The sequence below is a fragment of the Rhinolophus sinicus genome, linkage group LG15 (assembly GCF_036562045.2).
Source record: "Rhinolophus sinicus isolate RSC01 linkage group LG15, ASM3656204v1, whole genome shotgun sequence".
NCBI classification, from domain to species: domain Eukaryota; kingdom Metazoa; phylum Chordata; class Mammalia; order Chiroptera; family Rhinolophidae; genus Rhinolophus; species Rhinolophus sinicus.
Window position 1 is genome coordinate 16,141,864 of NC_133764.1, and position 20,134 is coordinate 16,161,997.

General features: G+C 53.0%; 1 protein-coding gene across 7 annotated transcripts in view; it reads right to left on the reverse strand.

The window, feature by feature from the left end:
- ABR (ABR activator of RhoGEF and GTPase) overlaps positions 1 to 20,134 on the reverse strand; it is a 173,404-nt gene that overhangs the window by 26,137 nt on the left and 127,133 nt on the right. For all 7 annotated transcript variants that reach the window (XM_074320134.1, XM_074320133.1, XM_019739466.2 and 4 more), the window contains 6 exons: positions 17,348 to 17,470; positions 16,908 to 16,983; positions 16,319 to 16,423; positions 15,270 to 15,344; positions 12,168 to 12,265; positions 11,679 to 11,810 (listed from right to left, as the gene is read on the reverse strand). In XM_074320134.1, coding sequence (XP_074176235.1) covers positions 11,679 to 11,810; positions 12,168 to 12,265; positions 15,270 to 15,344; positions 16,319 to 16,423; positions 16,908 to 16,983; positions 17,348 to 17,470 — 609 coding nt within the window. The remainder of the gene's footprint in view (positions 1 to 11,678; positions 11,811 to 12,167; positions 12,266 to 15,269; positions 15,345 to 16,318; positions 16,424 to 16,907; positions 16,984 to 17,347; positions 17,471 to 20,134) is intronic.

The window sequence follows — 20,134 nt, forward strand, 5'->3', positions numbered from 1 at the left end:
TAGACCAAAGCCACAGGTACCCCAGAGAAGACAGTCTGGGAGTAAGGGGAGAGGGGAGAGCCCCAACTGGCCACCCAGAGAGGCCAGGTGCTGGAGCTGGGAGCCTAGAGGAGCCTGGGATCGTACTGCACATGAGAACCGGGAGGGAGTGGTTGGGGTCCGCCAAGGACGTTCCTTCTTAGCCCCTGAGACCAGCATGGAGCAGGCCCCGAGGGAGCAGGGCTGGGAGGCACGTGGTGGTGGCGAGCGAGGTGGGGCCTGAGGCCGGGAGGGTGGCAGAAAGGGAGCCAGCAGTGGTTCCTGCTCAGACAGGCTCAGGAGTCCAGGAAAGAGAGGGACGTGCAGGGCGTGGCCGGGCCCATATGGAGGGTGTGCGAGGTGGTGGGGAAGGTGGCACATCCCAGGGGAACTGTGAGAAATGGGGATGGGAGAGTCCCCTTAAGATGAATGGCTCTGTGGTCCCTGCATTGCTAATGTGCGTTCTCACCTTGCTCTGCACCTGTCCTAACCAAAACCTGCCACGGGAAGGGCAGCGCTCTTCACAGAATGAGAAAGTGAGACCTGTTTATACGTTTTTCTTTCTTTCTATCCATCCATCCTTTCTGAATATCTTCTAGGCGTGAGGCCTGCATTAGGCCCAGGGACAGATTCACTTTGCTCAAAGTGAGTAAGCGGCCAATGGCAGAGCTGAGCTTAGAAGCTACATTTCTCTCATTGACTCATCCATCCATTCATCATCAAATAGATACCCGCCCCACGCCAGGCAGGGAGGACCTTGGACAGGTCACAACCTAAGTCGGCCACCCCACCACTGACCTGCCCCTCTCCGAGGAGGTAATTGTCAGTGACCAGGGGCTCTCTCAGGCAGCTCAGCCCAGAACTCCCCAGGGTCTGGGCCCTGCCTGCTAAACAGCTGTGCGTAGGCTCCTCTCTAAGCTCTGGCCCCGCGACTCTGTAGATAAGTGGCTATTGGTGACTTTAGATGGACACCCAGGGTAGGGGTGGGGAGCAGGTTCTGGGGTTGGATCAAGTTTTAACGTGGGCACAGGATTAGGACAGGTGGCAGCTAGAATGAAAAGCTCCTTGCTGCACAGCCCGGACCTAGCCTGCCCAAGGTGTACTGTGACCCTCTCATCTCCCGAGGCCCATTCATGGGACAGCACAGAGCACGCGCTGCTCCCCACACAGCCTCACTCTCCACTCTGCCTGGCACCCCCAGGCTGGTGTCTTGAGGGTGCTTGGCAGCTCTAGGTGGGCTGGAGAGGCTGAAATAGCCCCGGAGCTTGTCCACTGCAGAATAACTGCCCTGACGGTGCATCCCTGGCAGCCCCAAGTGATTCTCTCGGCATATTGGTCATGGAAAAGGACGGAAAACCCACTTGAGCCTTTGGGAATGTCTGGCTTATCTAAAACACCCACCCAGGGACGGAGCGGGCAGAGCACGCCCACCCCATGTCCATCCATTCCTTCCCTACTTGACGCATGGACGTAACGCGTGGCCGGACCAACGCCCAGACCCCCTTGCCTGCTCCCGCTGCTCCTCCTCCAGGGAGGACAGGTGTGGCCAGGGTCCCGGAGCACAGCCAGTGCACAGAGCCCCCAGGGGACGTCCCAGGCCACGTGCTGAAGATACAGTCTCAGGCAGGAGGGTTTCAAAGGTCAGGGTCCACTGAGCCTCCATGCTTTTCTCTCCTTCTCTACTATTAACTCTTTCCCCGTCAACTCTGAGCTCCAAGTGAACAGCAGGAAGCTCCTGAGAGCCAGGGAACCTGGGCACGGGTCCTGTCTGGTCACTGTGGACTCAGCAGCCGCTTTTTCTCTCTCAGCTCAGCTACCACATCTATCAAATCAGGAGCTTGGACCAGACAAATAGTCATCAATTTTTTTTTTAAGCCAGGGACACGCCCCACCTTTCTTTCCAAATGAACTCTTATGCAAAAGTCTCCCTGCTCCCCAATCAGATAAAAGCACAAGCAGAAGCAGAGGCCCCTGGCCTAAGTGGGGATATGGAACTCTACCTGCTCACATGTCCTCTGTCCATCACCCTTGCCTTCAGGGCACTTCACGTCCCTCCCAGTAATCCCCAAACTCTGCAGGCAGAATCAGAAGGCCTGACCTTCCTTTCAAGGGGATGGGCTCCAAGCATGTCCAATGGACAGTTCTCATGAGAACTGCTGCTTCTCTTGACCATGGCCATTGGCCCTTGCTCTCCCTCAGGGTGGAGTAGATGTGGAGGCCAGGGAGATGAGGGGCTTTTTAAAGGAAACTTCTGGTGAGAGTCTTGGATCTGAAACTCATGTTTTATCTCTTCTTCGCTTTCTGCTTTGGGAAGACTCTGGGCCTCTGCTTTGCTGGTGTGAGTTCCCCTCTGGGGCCTTATAATGGGATGACACTTATCTCATCAAGTCAGTCACACTGGTGTTTTCTGGGACACCTTGGCCCCAAAGCCAGAGTAGGTCAGCTCTTACTTCCAAGGGTATCATCAGACTGTACCCAGGCGGGAGCAGGCTGTACCTGGGGTCAGACCCTCACTGAGTGCCATCACTGCCCATATCCCTCAGTGGCAAAGGCTGGGCCAGCAGTGAGGGGCCGTGGCGGGCTCTGCAGCCCCCACCGTGAGGAGTTGGCAGAACCCACCTAAAGTGCCCCTAACGGCATTCACGTCCAGCCTCAGCCCTCACTCAGGTAGGTCCTGAGCAATTCCTCTAAGTCTTTTTCTCAAAGGTTTTGGGGGTAAAAAAAAAAATCACAAGTGGGACAACTCTAGGGACCAGATTTTTGGATTTCGAGGAGGACTCTGCCTGCAGGAAGTCAGCCATACTGAGAGCGTGCTGGGTGCCAGGTACTGCGACCGCTGTGGGCTCATTTAATACTCACACGGGCTCCAGAAGAGGCACCTGGAGAGCTCACCTAAGACCACCTTGCTAGGAAGTGGGGGAGCTACAAGCGAACCCGGGTCATCTGACTCTGAGTCAAGGAAGCCCCCAGTCCCAGAGCTGAAAGGACGGCTCTGCTCTTGGGTGGTTTGCTGAGAGTCTGTTCCCAGGGCCTGAAAAAATCATTTCCCGAGGTCCTCTCTGGATCACCTTCTCTGCTTGTCGCCCACCCCGCAGAGGTGGGTGGGGAGTGGGCACCAATCCTGCCTGCCAAGGTGACATTCCCAAATGGGGCAGGAGGGAGAAAAGCAGCCTCGAGTCTCCATCTGTTTCCTATTGAATGCTTCCTGTCTCCAGAATCCACTGGGTTGAGTCCAGGCTCCCCAAATCAGGAACACCTGGGAGAGGGGGCAGCTGAGCAGGGACGAGAAGGGAGAGGCTGTGCTACAGTTTGGGAAAGGCTTTGGACAGCAGCAGGGCTCTCTCTCAGGATTCCCCATCCTGCTGCCTGGATCCAAGTATACGGGAGGCTTCCAGACCTGCCTTGAAGAGTGACAGCAGGTGGGGTGCTGGAGAACAAATGGTCTGAAACAGCTGGGGTGGGCGGGACCAGGGCAGGACAATGGCTCCAGTCACCAGGGACCTTGGGAGGAGGCAGTGTCTGAGACAGGGAGCAGAACTCTTCTGGTGCTCAAGCCCCCCTTCCCCGTGGGCCTCTGGGCTGGCACAGTGATGGCAGCCACATGAGCCTGCTCTGAGAACAGCAGGGATATAAAACACAAACTCTACAGGCAGATGGCGGCTCCCCCTGGCCATGCACATCTGGCCTAGGCTGGGGCAGGGGAGGGCTCCATCGAGAGCCTGGAAAGCCACACCCATCATGGCCACTGTGGTGCCAGGCTGGGGGTTAGGGGCTGGGGCAGCAGAATGAAAGGGAAAAAGCTCTCTGGCCAGCCCCACAGGCTAAGGCTTTCTCACAGCTGCCCCCACCATCCTAGTCAAAACCAGGCCACTTCCAGGGGTCAGGGGTCCAGCTGAGGTTGGTGTGGCCTGAAGGACGCATGGGAGAAGGCATCAAGGAGCCACATTCATGCCTGCCTGTCATCCCACCCAGGGAAGGACCTAGGTACCCCCTGGTACCAGCTGTGAAGGAGACCAGTTCTGGCCACACCAATGCCCCAGAGCTCGGGATCCCAGGAAAATAAAGCTGGCATGCTTGACCCTCAGACGGGGCCAACACACCCTTCAGGGCCCAGAGGGAGGGACCTGGAATGGGGGAGCCATTGACTCCTGCCCTAGCAAGCTCCTGACCCACGCTCACTCACTCTGAATTTCCTCACTCTGCAGAGTAATTGAAACCAGAAGCAGCTCCCAGCTGACAATGGCCCCTTGTTCCTGGCTCCTTACTCACTTTGTGCTCTGGGCCTGACCACACTCCTACAAGCTAAGAACTACTCCAAGGGGGACAAGCCTGGAGCTGCTCAGCCTGGGGGTCACGGCAGGAAAACCTTGGGCAGGCAGGCAGTGAGGGCCCAACCTTGGCCTCCTTGCCCAACCTCATGTCCGTCCGACATCAAAGCTGGGTTTGACTCCATTTCCTTAAGAAAACAGATGTGACCTCAGCCAGCCAAAGGCCCAAACACAGGGGTCGCTCGCAGGTGACAGCCTTTGCGTGGGGGGTGGGGGTGGGGCTGTTTGACAAGCTGCACCCAGAATCCCTGCAGGAAGGCATAGGACAGTGTACCTGGACCTGCCAGCTTGGTCAAAAGGCCGTCATCATTAAACGAGCACTGAGTCTGTGCCACGCCCTGTGCCACGGGCTTCGCGGACTTTCACATTCAGTTGTCATTAGAGCCCATTTTACAGGTGAGGAAACTGAGGCTCAGAGAGGTAAAGTAACCTATCCTGTTTTCTCAACTAATGAAGGGAGAAAGCTTGACTCTGAACCCCAGCGCTGTTTGGTCTCAAAGCCACTTCAACATTGGCCGAATGATCAGAATTCTCGTTTTCATTACCACACAATGAGGTCCTGCTTGGTCTTTGGACTCACAGCACAGTGGCTACCACCACATGCTCAGTAAACAGAAAAGGATGATAAATGAGTGAAAGCATGGATGTGCACGTCACAGCTCTGACCAGCTCCTTCAGGTACATTCCATCCTTTCAGCCTCACAACAAGCTGCTGATGAAGGCAGAGTGGGAATAATTTTCCCCATTTAATAGATGAAGAAACTGAGGTCCCCAGAGGTCAAAGGACCTGGGACAAGGTCTTCCGACCCTCAGCCCAGTGTTCTTCCCACAGCATCAGGGTAACTGGGCTCCACACTCAACAATTTAAACTGCTGACTGAGGGGAAGGCAAGCGAGAGAGCTGAGGAAAGAAGAGTCAAGGAGTCAGGGATGCCTAACCTGGGGGAGAAGGCAGGGGTGCAACTGTTTTCTTCAACTAGAAGAAGCTAATGGTGACCAGTGGTGCTCTGGGGTTGTGAGGCCCTGCTCTGTTACAGCTAGAGAGGGATGAGCAATGGGGGGAAGGGAACCCCAGGGTCTGGAGACATAAAAAGGAGGACATAAAAATCTCCATCTTCAGAGACCAGGCTCTTTTCCTCATCTAAAAGTAAGAAGTCTAAGATATAAACACCCCAAATGGCCACGGATGGATGAATGGATGTACAAAATATGGTATATATGTATATAACGTTATTCAGCCCTAAAAGGAAATTCTGATACACGCTATATGGATGAACCTTGAGACATGAAATAAGCCAGTCACAAAAGGACAAATATTGTATGATTCCACTTATATGAGGTTCCCACAGGAGTCAAGTTCACAGAGACAGAAGTAGAATGGTGGTTGCCAGGGGCTGGGGGGAGGGGATGGGGAGTCACTGTTTAATGGTATGAAGTTTCAGTTGGGGAAAATGAAAAAGTTCTGGAGGTGGATGGTGGTGATGGTCATACAACAATACTTAATGCCACTGAATTGTACACCTAAAAATTATTTTAAAAGAAAGAGGGTCTAGATAGTGTCAGATTTACCAATCTGGGCTCTGTGAACACTCCCAGTCCTGAAGGCAGGGGAATGGTCTTCATGACCTCCTTCTAATAGCTCTGACCCCTTCAAGCTTCCAAGCACCCAGATCAAGAATGTCAAAGAAATGATCCTTTTTCCCCCATCAGACTTAGGACACCAAGCTTCCAGAAAAGACGAGGACAGAGGGCGAGGCCTCCCATTAGGCCTGAACTTGGCAACTGGGAGTGAGGGGGTGCTACCACCCCAGGGTTGGGATAATGTGGGCTTCCATCTGGGCCCGGAACCCTGCCTCCTCCTGCCCCAGGGTTGTGAGCAGTCCCACGTCCAGGGAGGGCTATGCCTGGCAGGCTCATAGGAAAGTGAAACTGCCTTCCACCACAGGGGGAATAGAACCAAGGGTGGGGGGCCATCCCCAGGGTTGTGGCTGAGCTGGGGAAGGGGGAGCAGGAGCCCAGAGGGGCTCTTCCAACTTAGGTAGTTCCGAGGTCTCAGACCTTTTTCTAGTCTGGAGTCAGTGGCAGGAACTGAGCTGTGGGGTCCTCGGGGAAAGCTCTCCTCTCTGGCCCAGCCAGCCAACAAGGGCTAGACCCTGGGAATATGCTAATCAGCCAGCGGGTGGGTCCCAGTTGGCCACAGCACATCTGGAGCCTGGAGCAGCAGTGGTTGGAAATAGACTGAGATAAACACACAGGAGTCCCCTGGGACCAGGGAGCCAAGGCAGAAGAAGAGGGGGCCTCCTGGCTGAGCTGTTCGAGGGGCAGCAAGGAAGAGGTGGGCAGTGGGGTGGCCTGGATGCAGAATTTGAAGGTACTGGCCCCTTAGGCCTGGGGAAGAAAGGGAGAACTCCTGAGCCTAGAAGAGGAGAAATGCACCAAGCTGGTGGGATCTTCCACTAAATTTGCAGCAACAAAGGACAGACCCCTGGGAGTCAAGGACTGACACCCGAGGCTGCCCCTGCCCCATCTATGAGCATCTTTATTCACTCATTTGTCCAGCAGCTGACCAAGCATGACCAACCTGGGATCGAGTCCCTGAATTTGGAGCCCGTGCTCAACCACTAATGAGCTGTGTGACTGTGGCCATGTCACTCACCCTTTCTGGTCTGTTTTCTTCTCCCTCCAAAACAAGATTGAATTAAGTGCCCTCTAGGATTCCTTCTGGCCTAAATCCCTACAAATCCCCTTCTTTAATTCATTCCTTCACTCTCCCTCTTACTTTTTTGCTTACAACCCCTCCTGCTCAGGGCCGGTGGGCTCCTTATTTCCTGAACACTCCTGCACATTCCTGCCTCCCCGCTCTTGTTCCTGAGGCCCTTCCCCCGGAATGCCCCACCTCCTCTCTTTTCTGCTGACCCAGAGCCTGCCAGCTTGCTAGAATAACACAGAGCCTCAAAATGGTCACTGATATGCTGTGCTGACCATTATAGAAAATGACTTTTATAAATCTATGAAGTACTTTTAATAACGTAATACAAAAAGGTAATTACAAAGACTACATACAACCCTAGAACAAAGGGGGGTTTATGAAAATAGAAAAAATACCAAAAACACAGTGATAAAAACTATATAAAAATGTGCATACCTGAGGAAGGGAAAACGCACAAATAAAATGGCTGTTTCACAGGTGTGGGAGTAGGGATAGTTGGTGATTACATTTCAAGTCTCTCTACTATTTTTGCCATTTTCTCTAATATAAACGTTCGCTTTTGGAATTTAAAAAACCCAGTGCTCTCAAATCCCTCTCGCTCCACCTCCTCCTGGAAGCCTCCCTAACTCCAGCCCACCAGGCTCTTTCCTTCTTTGAACTCCTGGACACAAGTTTCCATCTTACTCCTTACAGGACAGTGGGACCCAGGAAAGCACCTGGAGAGGGCAAGGCATGGGCTCAGATTGCAGCCTGCTTCCGGGCCTGGCGGTCCTGCCCGCTGGCTGCCTGGTCTTGGACAGGGAACTTAATCCTTTATGCCTCAGCGTTCTGATCTTTAAAACTGTGATAACTTTCCTACCCCATAGGGTATTCTGAAGATCCCGCGAGAGCACGCTCTCAGTCAGATCTCGGATGTAATCATCACCATCGAGCCTGCCATCTTGCCTTGTTCTCTAGTGGCTTGGCACATCCTGATATACTTGTCTTCCAATGTGGCCGTCGATTTCTTGAGGCCAGGCCCCTACGCCCCTCGGGGCAGCCAGCCTGTGGGGGGCACACTGCAGATACACAGTAACTCCCCGCCCTGCTTCTTTTCCATATATGCTTCCCTCCAGGTGCACCGGGCAAATATGTCCCCTGGATATTTACCTCCCCCAGAGGTAAGAGCACTCCAGACAGAGGAAGCCTGAGGTGCACCTTATGCCATAAAGCAGTACCCTGGGTGGAACATCAGCCCGGCTCGTCCTCCAGGCCACTAGCCATCCCAGTGCCCTTCACCCAGGCTGGGAGATTCCCTGGTGAAGGCCTGGTTCACAGGAACACAGCACAGAAACAGCAGAGCCTTTCCTGTGCACTGTCAGCAGGGGCACCTGGGCCTCAGTGTCCTCATCTGTAAAATGGGGAGGATACAATTTTCCTTGCAGAGCTGTTGCAAGGGTCACGAGCTAACGTTGGGAATGGGCCTCGAAGAGCACAAAAGCCAGGCACACATGTTGGTAGTCAGCATTGCCATTTGTCTGTCCACCCCCCAGGCTGGTGCTCCAGATTCCCTGCACCCACTGCCACATCAAGCAAACCCAGAGAGAGAAACTCATCCTGGAGCAAACGCCTGCAGCTTAGGAAATGGGGTCCCTTGCTGTCTCTGGAGGGGCTGAGTCAGAAGGGGCTTCGAAAGAAGGCGGAGGGGTAAATGGAAGGGACCTACTTCCCCCGGCCTTTCCTTCAGGCCACCTGAACAGCCCCAAGGCCTCGGCCTCCACTGCCAGGCCACTTTTAGCTCCATTCTTAGTGCCTGCTAAAGGGGAGCAGAACCGAGGAGCAGAGGCTGGTGCCAATTCCCTTCCTTGGCTACATCGCAGGCAGGGAGGTGGCAGTGAGCTGTGGGAACAGACGGTCCCATGGCTCAGTGGGGCCTGGCCATGTGGGAATGGCTCAGTGCAGGCTTTCCCCCTGCCTGGTCATCCTTAGCGTCTCTGAGGGCAGGGTGAGTGGGACTTTACAAGGCACGGCACACCCCCGGCGAGGACAGCCCCATCCCCGTCCCCTCCCCAATCCCTAGGAAGGCCAGTAAGACAGCTCTGTGGCTGAGGGCCAAGGGTTGCACCAGAGCTGTGTCTTGGGTAGTTGAAGGCGGGGAGACTTCAAAGCCCTCCAGAGGATGCTGGCTCTGAACTGGCCGCTCACAGGCCCAGGTCAGCTGGCAGCAAGGAGGCTTGTGTTTCTTTTAATATCAACTCCCAGGCATTTAACATTCCTCGAAGCTTAAACACAGAAACATTTTCCTTACCAGACTGTGCTTTCTGCTTTGCCAAACATAACCTGGCTTCCTCCCCTTCCCCCACCACCTCCATCTGCTCCTGTCTCCAAGATGTAATGATTTATGGTGTGTTTCCCCTGGGGCTTGTGCGGCTGACAGAAGTGAGAAGGAAGAAGCAACGGGGCTGGAAGTCCAGCGTGGGGACAATGCCATGAGCCCTGGAATCTGGGTTCTAAAGGGGTCAGGGTGCTCGGAGCTCACTGAGCTGGCTGCTCTGGATACTCAAGCTCTTCCATCCCACAGCCACCAATGACCCCGGGAGCTTGGCCGTTGGTCATGTTTCTTGGCTGGGTATCTCCTGAGGCCGGACGGGCCAGCTCAGAACCCCTTCCCTGCTGTCCTCCGGCCAGGCCAGGTATATGGAGTTGGGGCTCCCACTCCTTACCCTCACAGGAAGTAGGTTTCTGGGACTGAATTTAGGGAGCTCTCTCTCATCAGCCCCCACTTCCTAAGTAATGAATAAAATAACGAAGGCCTGGCTTAGTTGCCTGGCAACACTATCTCCCTGGCGACAGTGCCAAAGAGTGGGGTGCAGGTTCCACAGCGTTGGGAAAAGATGTGCTCAGGAACTCAAGGTGCCCTGAAGCAGATGGCCAGGACCCCAGCAAACAATGCCATCCCCCGTTCAAACACTGGGGCCTGAAACAAGTGTGTGGGGGGGGAGGCCACACACGGTTTCCAAGGGGCAGAGCTACCAAGAACGCCCAGCTAAGAGCCAGATACCAAACTCTGCAGCCTCAACAATGCATCAGGGAACAAACACTTCCTGTAAAAAAGCATTCAGCTTTCTACACCCAGATCCCATGTGGGGCAATTATGAATAAGCTCAGAGCACCTAATGCCCATGGCTTAGTCCCAGTGTGTGCCAGTTTCTGTTTCCCTTGATTCCATGGTCACAGAATCCACCCCAAACCAGGCCACTTGTGCTGTAAGCATAAGGCCACACAAGGTGCCAGATGGAATGTGGATGGCTTCATGCCTGCCCACACCTGCATCCTCTTGATAGGTAAATGAGTAAGCAGCCATCTTCAAAACAGGAAAAATTTCCAGAGACACAGGCTGCAAACAAGGGCCCTTTCTCTACATATACTGACAGGGTACCAAGAAACATAGCTGAGGCATACAGGAGGTTGGACAATTAAGTTTGATTTGATGTGAACTCATCCTAGAAAAAGTGCTACATGCCTCATTGCTGAATATCACTACGGTCACCTTCGAAGTACTCCCCTTGGGAAGCTATGCACGACGCCAGCGCCTAGTCCACCTTCCAAAGCAATTTTGGAACTCTTTTTCTGGAATGGCCATCAGAGCTGTCGTTGTATTACCCTTGATGTCCTGAATGTCATCAAAATGTCTTCCTTTCAATATTTGCTTTATCTTTGGGTAAAGAAAGAAGTCGTTGGGGGCCAGATCAGGTGAGTAGGGAGGGTGTTCCAATACAGTGATATGTTTACTGGCTAAACACTCCCCCACAGACAGTGCCATGTGAGCTGGTGCATTGTCGTGATGCAAGAGCCATGAATTGTTGGTGAAAAGTTCAGGTTATCTAACTTTTTCACGCAGCCTATTTAGCACTTCCAAATAGTAAACGTGGTTAACTGTTTGTCCAGTTGGTATAAATTCATAACGAATATCCCTCTGATATCAAAAAAGGTCAGCAACATCGTTGCAACAAGTTTGAGAACTTAATTGTCACCCCTCTTACACTCTTAACTGACTCAGAACCTGCCCCTACCGATACCCACCCCCAGAGTCCACCCCAAGCCAATGAACTCAACCCAAGCCATGGATAGATGAGTACACCCAGCAATCCTAGCAACAAACCAGAGACGAGCCCCCAGCAACCCAGCCAGATCCTAAGCCCAGCCAAATGCTGGGGCCAATACCTCCTGGGGCAGACATAGCTAATCAAACACAGCACTCATGGATATCGCCTCAGAATCCCTCTCAACAAGGTATTCCTGGAAAAAAGCCACGCTTAGACTAGAGTTGGGATGTGGAAACAAAGGCAGCTGTCATCCCTCCAGTCGATACTGCAGGAGAGTGAATGACCCACCTCAGGCAGGGGTGGAAGCCCAAGGAACCAGGCATGCATGGGCGTCTGGGGTAAGGATAAAATGCCATCGCCAGCCGGGCAGAACCACCATGTTGCGGAACGTTTCTCATACCCACTTTGAACCCAAGTCACAAAGGGCCAAGCACCTTGGCCAAGAAGGTCTGTGAGAAGGACACCTTCCCAGCTGGAATGCCCTCCTGGCAGCTCCCCAAGCCTTGGCTTGGTGCCCTGGCTGCATCTGGACCCTCACCTGGATCTGCCCTTTGCCCATGATCTTGTCCACAATCTCATTGTTGTCCTTGTTGACCTTGGTCTTGTCGTAGCACTTCTCGTAGCACAGGATCCTCAGCGACTGAGAGCCCTCCAGCTCAATCTCAAACTCCTGGGGGAAGATGGAACAAGCATCTGAAGCTGGGAGACATGATTTCCTGGCAGGTGGTGAGAAGTAGGTGAGAAGGGCCCCTGAGACCAGGTCACGAGGTAGGGGGGAACTTCCTCACATTCTGGGGTTTCAGAGGCCTCCAAATCACTGACGAAGTGGAGTCTGGGGCCTGAGCGGAAACCCCGTGTCTGGACACAGACGCAAGATCAGAAGCTAAACGAGTAGAGGTGGAGGGCAGAGAGGACCGGAGCTGGCCCCACCATCCCAGCCAATAGGACACAAGCACAGGGAGTAGGGTGGGCGTGGTCAGTGACAAGCTCAGGGGTCCCTATGGAGACATGAGCCCCCTCCACTCACCTCGTCCCACTTGGGCTCTGTCGTGTCCCGAAATACCCTGGTTTTGGCTTTGCTGACAAAATAGCCAAAGGAATCCACTTCCAGGGTGCAGTACAGGTCTGCAGAGGAGACAGGCAGAAACACATTAAGGGCCGAGGCCCAGGAACTCAGGAGGGAAAGGATGCATCTATCCATTCATCCCAACATCCCCACGGGGTGGCCCTGGGGTCCTCCTTTCCTGGCTCTCTGCCCTCCTTCTACATGTCACTGCCCCTCCAAACTCACTCACTTCCCCTCCAGCCATGCTGGCCTCTTCCCCAAACATGCCCAGCTCTCCCCCCTTAGGGCCTTTGCTGTCCCTTCGTCCCTGATCTTTGCCTGGCTGCCTCCTTACCATTGAGGCCTCATGCCACATCTTCACCCACCACACTGACGGAAGAGCTACCCCTCCCCACCGATCCCAGGTCCCTCAACAGGGCATCACTGGAAACTGAGGTAGGAGTCTCTGGAGGGCATTTGACTTTTGTGGACTGAAAGTGGAGTAACCCACAGTCCCTACAATAACCAAAACTGCCCCCCACATTCCAAAAGCTGTTTGTTGTTTTCTTCATAGCATTTAACTTGGACATAAGTTCCCTTTTCTGTGTGTTTCTTGTCTCCTTTCCCTCCACTATATCAGCACCACATGGCCTTGTTCTCTTAGTGTCACCAGTGTACCCTTGGTACCCAAAACAGGGCTTGCACATAGTAGGCACACAGTGAATGTGTGGGATGAATACATGGAGCTCCCGCCACCCGCCAAGGGCTTCAGGTGATCGAATGGTGGAGGGCTGGAGGGAGGGGAAGCTTTCCCTAGGGTTTGCATCTTGCGTCATGGCCTTTAAAGCTGAAAATCTTCTCCCCTCTCCCCTGAGACCCAACTGACCGGGCCACATACTGGGTGGTCACCCCAGGAGACTCTGCAAATCCATCCACTCCCTCTGGGGCTCGGACCCTGGCCGTCCCCGCCAACCCCCTCATGGGAGCTGTCAGGTGTGTGTCGGGGGGTGGGTTTGAGGCAGCATGAATCAAGGGGTGAGGGGCAGGCAGAGGTCAGAGGGTAAATGTACAGTTTAGGCCCAGGTGTTGCCCAGCTGACTGTTCTCCGTGAGAATGGAGAGTGGAGCTGCCCCACATGGTCCCTAGCTGGGTGCAACATAGGGTCGCTGTAACTGGGTACCAGAGCCCAGGAATGTGGGTGCCGATTAACAGGTGAACAATGCTAGAGGCACAAAGCACCCGGCCTGTAGCAGACCAGACTGTGGGTCTGCGTGGCTGAGAGATGGAGGGGCGGGAAGGGCCGGCATCATGTGTTGATTTGGGTGTGTGCTCTCTGCCTTACTGCTTGCATGTGGGAGCCAGGAGCGATGATGGCGCCCACAATCTAGGTCTGACTGTGCAGGTGAATGAGTTCACTAGGACAGGAAGCCACACGATGATTCACAGGTCTGAACCCCCTCGAGTCAGAAGGAACATGTGAGCAGGCCAGGGGGCTGGAGGAAGGAGGCGGTGAAGACCTTCTAGAGGTAAGGAGATTTCGTAGCAGCTCACCCCATGTCTAACCACTTGGATGGGCCTGCTCCCTAAGGCCCATTCCAACCAGCATGGAGCCGAGAGAAGGGTGAGATATCTGGGCACAGTGAGATGGCTCCGTGGGCCTCGACTTGGGTGGGTCTAACAGCCCTGCAGAGTTTACTAACCAGGAATATTCCAGGGCAGTGCTTCCCAGGAGGGGATTCCATGGGTCTGGGGAGGGTCCAGGAAGCAGCTGCGTATATGAGCAGCACAGCCCTGGTGACGAGTGTGGGGGTCCTGGCCATACTGAGAGAAATATGGCTGCTCTCTGAACAGTGTGGGCTTTGGTGGCGGAAGACATGGATTCGATTCCACCACTTGTGTGACCTGCCTGTGGGACCCTGGGAAAGCCCCTTGAGCCCTGGGGCCTCAGCTTCTTTGTGCATAAAATGAGAATGGTATCAGTGGAGGACCAGAGCAGGTAATATATGGAAAAGGCTCTGACCAGGCCAAGGCATTGTCTACACACAGGCCGCCTTTGCTTTTTCTCCAGCACCTAGTAAGGTACCAGGCACACAGTAAGGGTCTGGAAATTCACTGCTTCATTGAGCATTTCTGAACTCCTATTCATCCAAGAATAAAGGAAACATGGTTCCTGCCATCTAAGAACTCACAGTGGGAGAAGCCAATTTTAAGTGACAAAACAGTATGACAGGTGCTGTAACCATGGTTTATCCTGGGGAGAGGGAGGCTGATTTACCCCAGGAACTCAGGCTTCACAGTAAATGTTTATTAAACGCAAGTCAACGAAAGGCACAACCTCTGCCGGGTGCATTGCAAGGAGAAAGGAAAGGGCAGGCCTCACCTGCCAGTGAGGAAGAGAAGGGAGTGGGCAGGTGCTGGCAAAGGAGAGGAGTCAGAAGCCCTGGGTTTCTGATCCTGTGTCATGTTAAGTCCTCTGTGACTCAGTTTTCTCATCTGGCAAATGGGGAGAAATTATTAGCTGCTTAACTGACTCACATATTCCTACAGGGAGAAAAATTAGATAAAAATGGTAACTGTAGCTTGTGAAATACCACAAGCTGCACAGATTTAGTAGGTGGTAATAAAGAAGGGAGAAGAGATGCGTGTGGCAGTGTGCTGGCACTACACATTCAGTCCTATTTAATCCTGCTCTTAGGTCAACATTAACAAGTGTGATTGCTTTTTATGGAGAAAGAAGCTGAGGCTAGGAGAGGTTAAGAGACTTGCCCAAGGTCACACAGCTTATAGTCGGTAGATATGGGGTTTGAGTCTAGATTTTAGATACCTCGGGTGGGGGAGGGCCTGGGCAAGAGCAGATGGAGACAAAAGGCAGGGATGATGCCACTACCTAGAGTAGCTGGTTCCTGGCATATGGGGGGATGCCCCATATCTCAAGGCAGCTGCCAGGGCCCCAGCCTGGGCAGACCAGAGCAGAGCAGGTGGGCAGAGGGAGGCCCCATCAATGGGTCCACAGGGAGTTTCTCTGAAAGGATGAGCAATGACCCACCCAGTTTCTTCCTAGGGCTGGTGGTCAGGGGTACTTACTGGCTGACTGCTTAAACCCCTTGGCAGAGTGGACGATGACGTGAAGGAAGCCATAGAGTCCTGGAGACTCATCGTCTGCAAGAGAAAAGCCCCCAGGGTGGGGGTGGGGGTGAGAGGCTCCTCTGCTTCGTCCCCTTCTCACCCCAGACTGGCTGGGAGGCAGAAAGGGTAGGAGATACAGCCTGAGACTTGGTCTGACAGCACCACCTGGTGGCCTGAGGAAGACGTTTCCAGAGCCCACTGCTTCCTGGAATGTGAGCTGGTATCTCTTCTCCCTCCACTCAGCCTGGGAGGATATTCCACACCTTCCTTCTTGGACCTGGGATTTCATACCATTCCCCAGGGATACTTTCCCTTTCCTTCTGAATCCTGCTATCCCGTGGCTGCCCTCCTCAGGTCAGCCTTTCAAAGTGAAAATCAACCAATATAAGTCACTCTGTGCCAATGGAAGAGAGGGTTTAGCTCTGCCTCCTCTTTGAGATACATGGGGTAAATGACCCCCATATGTGGAGAGCTTGCCTTCAAAACCCTTTCCTAGCACCCATGGGCAGCCAGATTCCACCCACTCTAGGCCAGTTACCAACCCCGATCACAGCTCTGCCCTGCTCAAAAACCTCCCATAGGCTCCTCTGCTTGAACAACAAACTCCCTTGCTTGGCATTCAAAGCCTTCCAAGATCTGGTCCCTGGAAACTTCTGGCTTTATGTCTCATACACTATTCTAATCCATCTACCCTTTCCCCCGACCATGCTTCAGTCTTTTGCTTCCATTTCTGACTACCTCATGAACATATTAACACAATCCCAGGGCAGCAGGGGGCCAGATTCTTCTCTCAAGCCAGAGGGAGGCCGGGAGGGGTTGGGGCCATCTGGAAAATGGACAACCCTATTCCAGCTCTTTGTATCTTTGGCAACTGAGTCATCCAAGCCCAGCTGAGCTGAGATCAGACATCTGTAGCCAAGTGTCTGGCTAGGTCCTTGTAGAAGGGCCCGGAGATATCTTGGGGGATGGGACCTGCTGATTGGGCAGCCCTGGGTTTCAGATCTTACCGTCTTTATTGCTGGTGACAGGAATGTTGTGTACAGTCCTAAGTTTGAAACAGGATCCCGTGAGCACCTGCAGCTCCACTGAGCTCAGGACGAAGGCCTGGAGATCTGTCGGAGGAGCCAAGAAATGTCACCACAGGTCCACTAGGACCTGCTGCTCTTCTTTGGGGGCTATTGCAGGGGGAAAAGCTTAGCTCTAGGGGCAGACTTGGTCATGGGCAGAGAGGGCGAGACTTGTAAACACTCGCATGGGTGCTGTCACAGGGGTAAGAATGGACGAGTCTCACTGAAGAGGCTCATGTATGTGTGAGAGCGAGAGAGGCAGAGAGAAAGAGATGGGGGGGTAAGGCGGAGATGGACAACCCTGGGCTCTGGGTCCAGTCCTTTTGCAAATTTATTATATGTCTTAAGTAAGTCCCTTAAATTCTTTGGGCCTCAATTGATCCGTAATTACGTGCCACCTGCCCTGGCACTTTATAGAGTGACTGAGGGCCGAAGAGGAGATACTGGATATGAAAGTGCTTGGAAATACAAAAGGCCTATGGTTGCTGCGGACCCTATCAGGGCAGTGTAGAGTGGGGCAGGACTTTACCCTTCTTCTGTAGTTTCTGAATTGCTTCTCTCCACTCTGACCTCTCATAGTCCGAGGACAATAGGAACAGGTAGCTCTGAAGAGAGATGACAATTCAGTGGAGTGACCATGGTCAGGCCAAGCACATTCCTAGATTCTGGGGCTCCAATAAGGCTCCTTCTTACCCAGGCACCCCTACACTTGGAGAAGGAGGCAGCTGGAGGAGGGCCTCCTTCCTGGAAAGCCCAGTGACAGGAGTGGCAGTGCCACTGATGGCCAGCAGAGGGCACTGGCTCCACACCAGTGAGGAGAAGGAATCCAAGGCTGGAGCCATGGCAGCCTTCTTGGGAATTGGGGGCCTGAGTCCCTGATTTCCACAGGTCACGGCCAGAGGCCATAGAGAGAGGGCAGCCCTCGACAGAAGAACGGGGCTGGCTTTGTCCCGTCCCACCATTCCTGACCTTTCCATTCCGATTGTGGATCCGAAACGGGATTGTGGGGGAATTGAGCAGCAGCAAGAACTCATTCTCAAACATCTTCTTTTTCAGGCGCTCAATGGCTCGGCTCTGTCCTTTGTTGGCTTTCTGCAGGGGAGGGAGGGCACAGATGGTTTCCCGCACTCAGACTCCACTTATCACCTAGCAGCTCTAAGCACAACTTTCCCCTGTGTGCTAATAGGGTTTTTATTCTTTTTCTATATTTTATGATGCTTTGATATCTTGGGGGGTGGGGGTGGGCGTGGGGATGGGGCTAGTTGGCCAGGGAGAAAACTGCCCCTCCCATAGCAAGCTAATTCCAAACATAGTAAAGGACTCCTTTGGGAGCGAACCTTTCATGTGCAAACCAACTAATCCTGAGGCCATATCCCCAACCACCACTCTCATCTAACTCTGACACACACTTCTCCTGCCCTAAATTGCCCAGGGTCAGTTGCCAAACCCCTAGGGACAGCCCCTACAGCCCAGAGCCCACCAACATAATCCACAGTAGCCAGTCCTAAGCTGTTTCCCCGCCCTGCCTTCCTTTCTCTTGGAAAACACAATCCAAGCTCTGGGCCATGCTTTCCCATGCTCCTTCTGCCTCCTGACCAAACCTGGCTTTCCCATGTGGCCCTACGTGGTGTGGCATGTGTCCCCTTTCCTTGGGGACTATAAGGAATAAAACCTTCTTTCAGCGGCATTAGCCTCTCCCTGTCATCACTCAGTCCCCTCTATGAATTAAATCCTGGGTACCACCAAGATACCCTGCTTAAAAACCTCAGACACCTTTCAGCATGAAGCCCCAACTCCTGGCCTGGCTCCTGGGGCCTCCCCAGGCTGGGTCCCCGCCTCCACGCCCTGCCTGCGATTCCGCCATCCTCCCTCAGCCTCATGGGATCAGTCCCTGTTCTCTAACAAGCCATTCCCTCTCGGTCAGTGTCCCCTTCTCCAAGTTTCCAAGTTTATATTTTATAAAGGACCCCTTCCCTTTTATTAACTGCTGTTATGCTTAAGACTCGGTTCCAACACCATCCTTAAACTCCACAGCTGGAATTCATTTTGGCAGCATTTTTTTACCCACTAGACGGGCAAAATTATAACAGTGGCTGACAGCCAGGGTTGTGACAATGTGGGGCATCAGTGACTCACACACCGCTGGTGGGAATTTAACTGGATGCAACCTTTTCAGAGGTAAACCTGGCAATTAAATGCACGACCCCTTTGTCCCAGACATCTCACTCACAGGGAATCTACCAGAAAGAAGAAATACGAGTGTGGCGCTATTTACTGTAGACTTGCCTATGAAGAGTAAAGAACCAGAAACAATCTAAACACCCCCATCTGGGGCTGTGCAGTCAAGCAACAGAATAGGATGCAGCTGTATAAAAGAATCGGACAGATCCAAAGAGCTCTAAGGTGTACCGTTAAGTGAAAAGCTCGAATAGCAAAACAGCACGTGTAGTCTAATCTCACTGACCTCACACACACACACACACACACACACACACACACACACGAATGTGCCTGCCAGGGTTAGCAAAGAAGAGTCTAGAAGAATACAATTCAAACTGTTGACAGGGGGGTGGGTGATGATCAGGTTTATTCTATACACTTGGGTATTGTACGCTTTTCTTATTATAACAAGCCAGGGTTACACTGGTGATTAGGAAAAAAAATTATGTTAAAAAAATGTTATTAAAAAAGCAAATCGCTGCTTCTTCTGTGATTCAGAGAACGTCACTGTTGTGTCTCTCCAGTGATTCTCGTCATATGTGTCACACACTGTGGTCAGTGATGGGCCCGTCTGCCTTCTCCACCGGACAAGGAATTCCGTGAGGCATCTGGTATACCCCGGGAGCTCAGCAAGCATTGGTTTGACGGAGCGGAAGGCCACGTCTGCACACCAGGGGCAGGAGGGAGGGCATGAAGCCTGCCGGCTCCCAGGACCAGGTAAGAAACATACATGCAGGATGCCCCTGGGGTGGGGATGCTGGGCAGTGCCAGAGGGGGACCCCGGCTCCACTGAGGCCCAGCCATTCAGGAGGAGGACACCGGTGCTGGTCACGTTGCTCCCACTGGGCAGGTACACCCCCAGTCTGATCCTCAGTCCCAAACACCCTGGGGTCTTCCTCTCCTCATTCAAGGAGAGATGTTTGAGTTGAAAAGATTCTTAGAGGCCATCTGATCATTATTCCTCAACAGTTGTTTACAAAGCACCTATTTATTACATGCCAAGTGCTAGGGACATGGAGGCCATCTGGCCCTGTGTTCCTCAACAATTGTTTACAAAGCACCTATTTATTACGTGCCAAGTGCTAGGGACACAGAACTAAATAAAACTGCCCCTCACTAGAGTTCAAATCCTAGTGGAGAACGGAGAAAGCTGACCGTGGAATTATAATTCAGTACCAATAAAGCAAAATGGCAAACATCAGGAATCAGGAAGCAGGGCACCTGCCCAGACTGTGGTGAGTGGACATCAGGGAAGGTTCCCCAGGGGAGCTGAAGACTAAGCCAAGTCTGGATGCGTGAGGAAGAGACCAGGCCAACCAACAAAGCCCCTCCATGCCCTGCCTGCCATTCATGAGGAAGCTTCCTCCTGCGTGCTTTCTTCTAGCCACTGTTTTCAAATATATGAATTTAAGGCTATACATTTTCCTCTAAATAGCACTTTGGCTATAACCCATAGGTTTTGATATGTAGTGCTCTCATTTTCATGCAGTCCTAAAGAGTCTGCAGTTTTCATTTTGATTTCCTCTTTACCCTGAA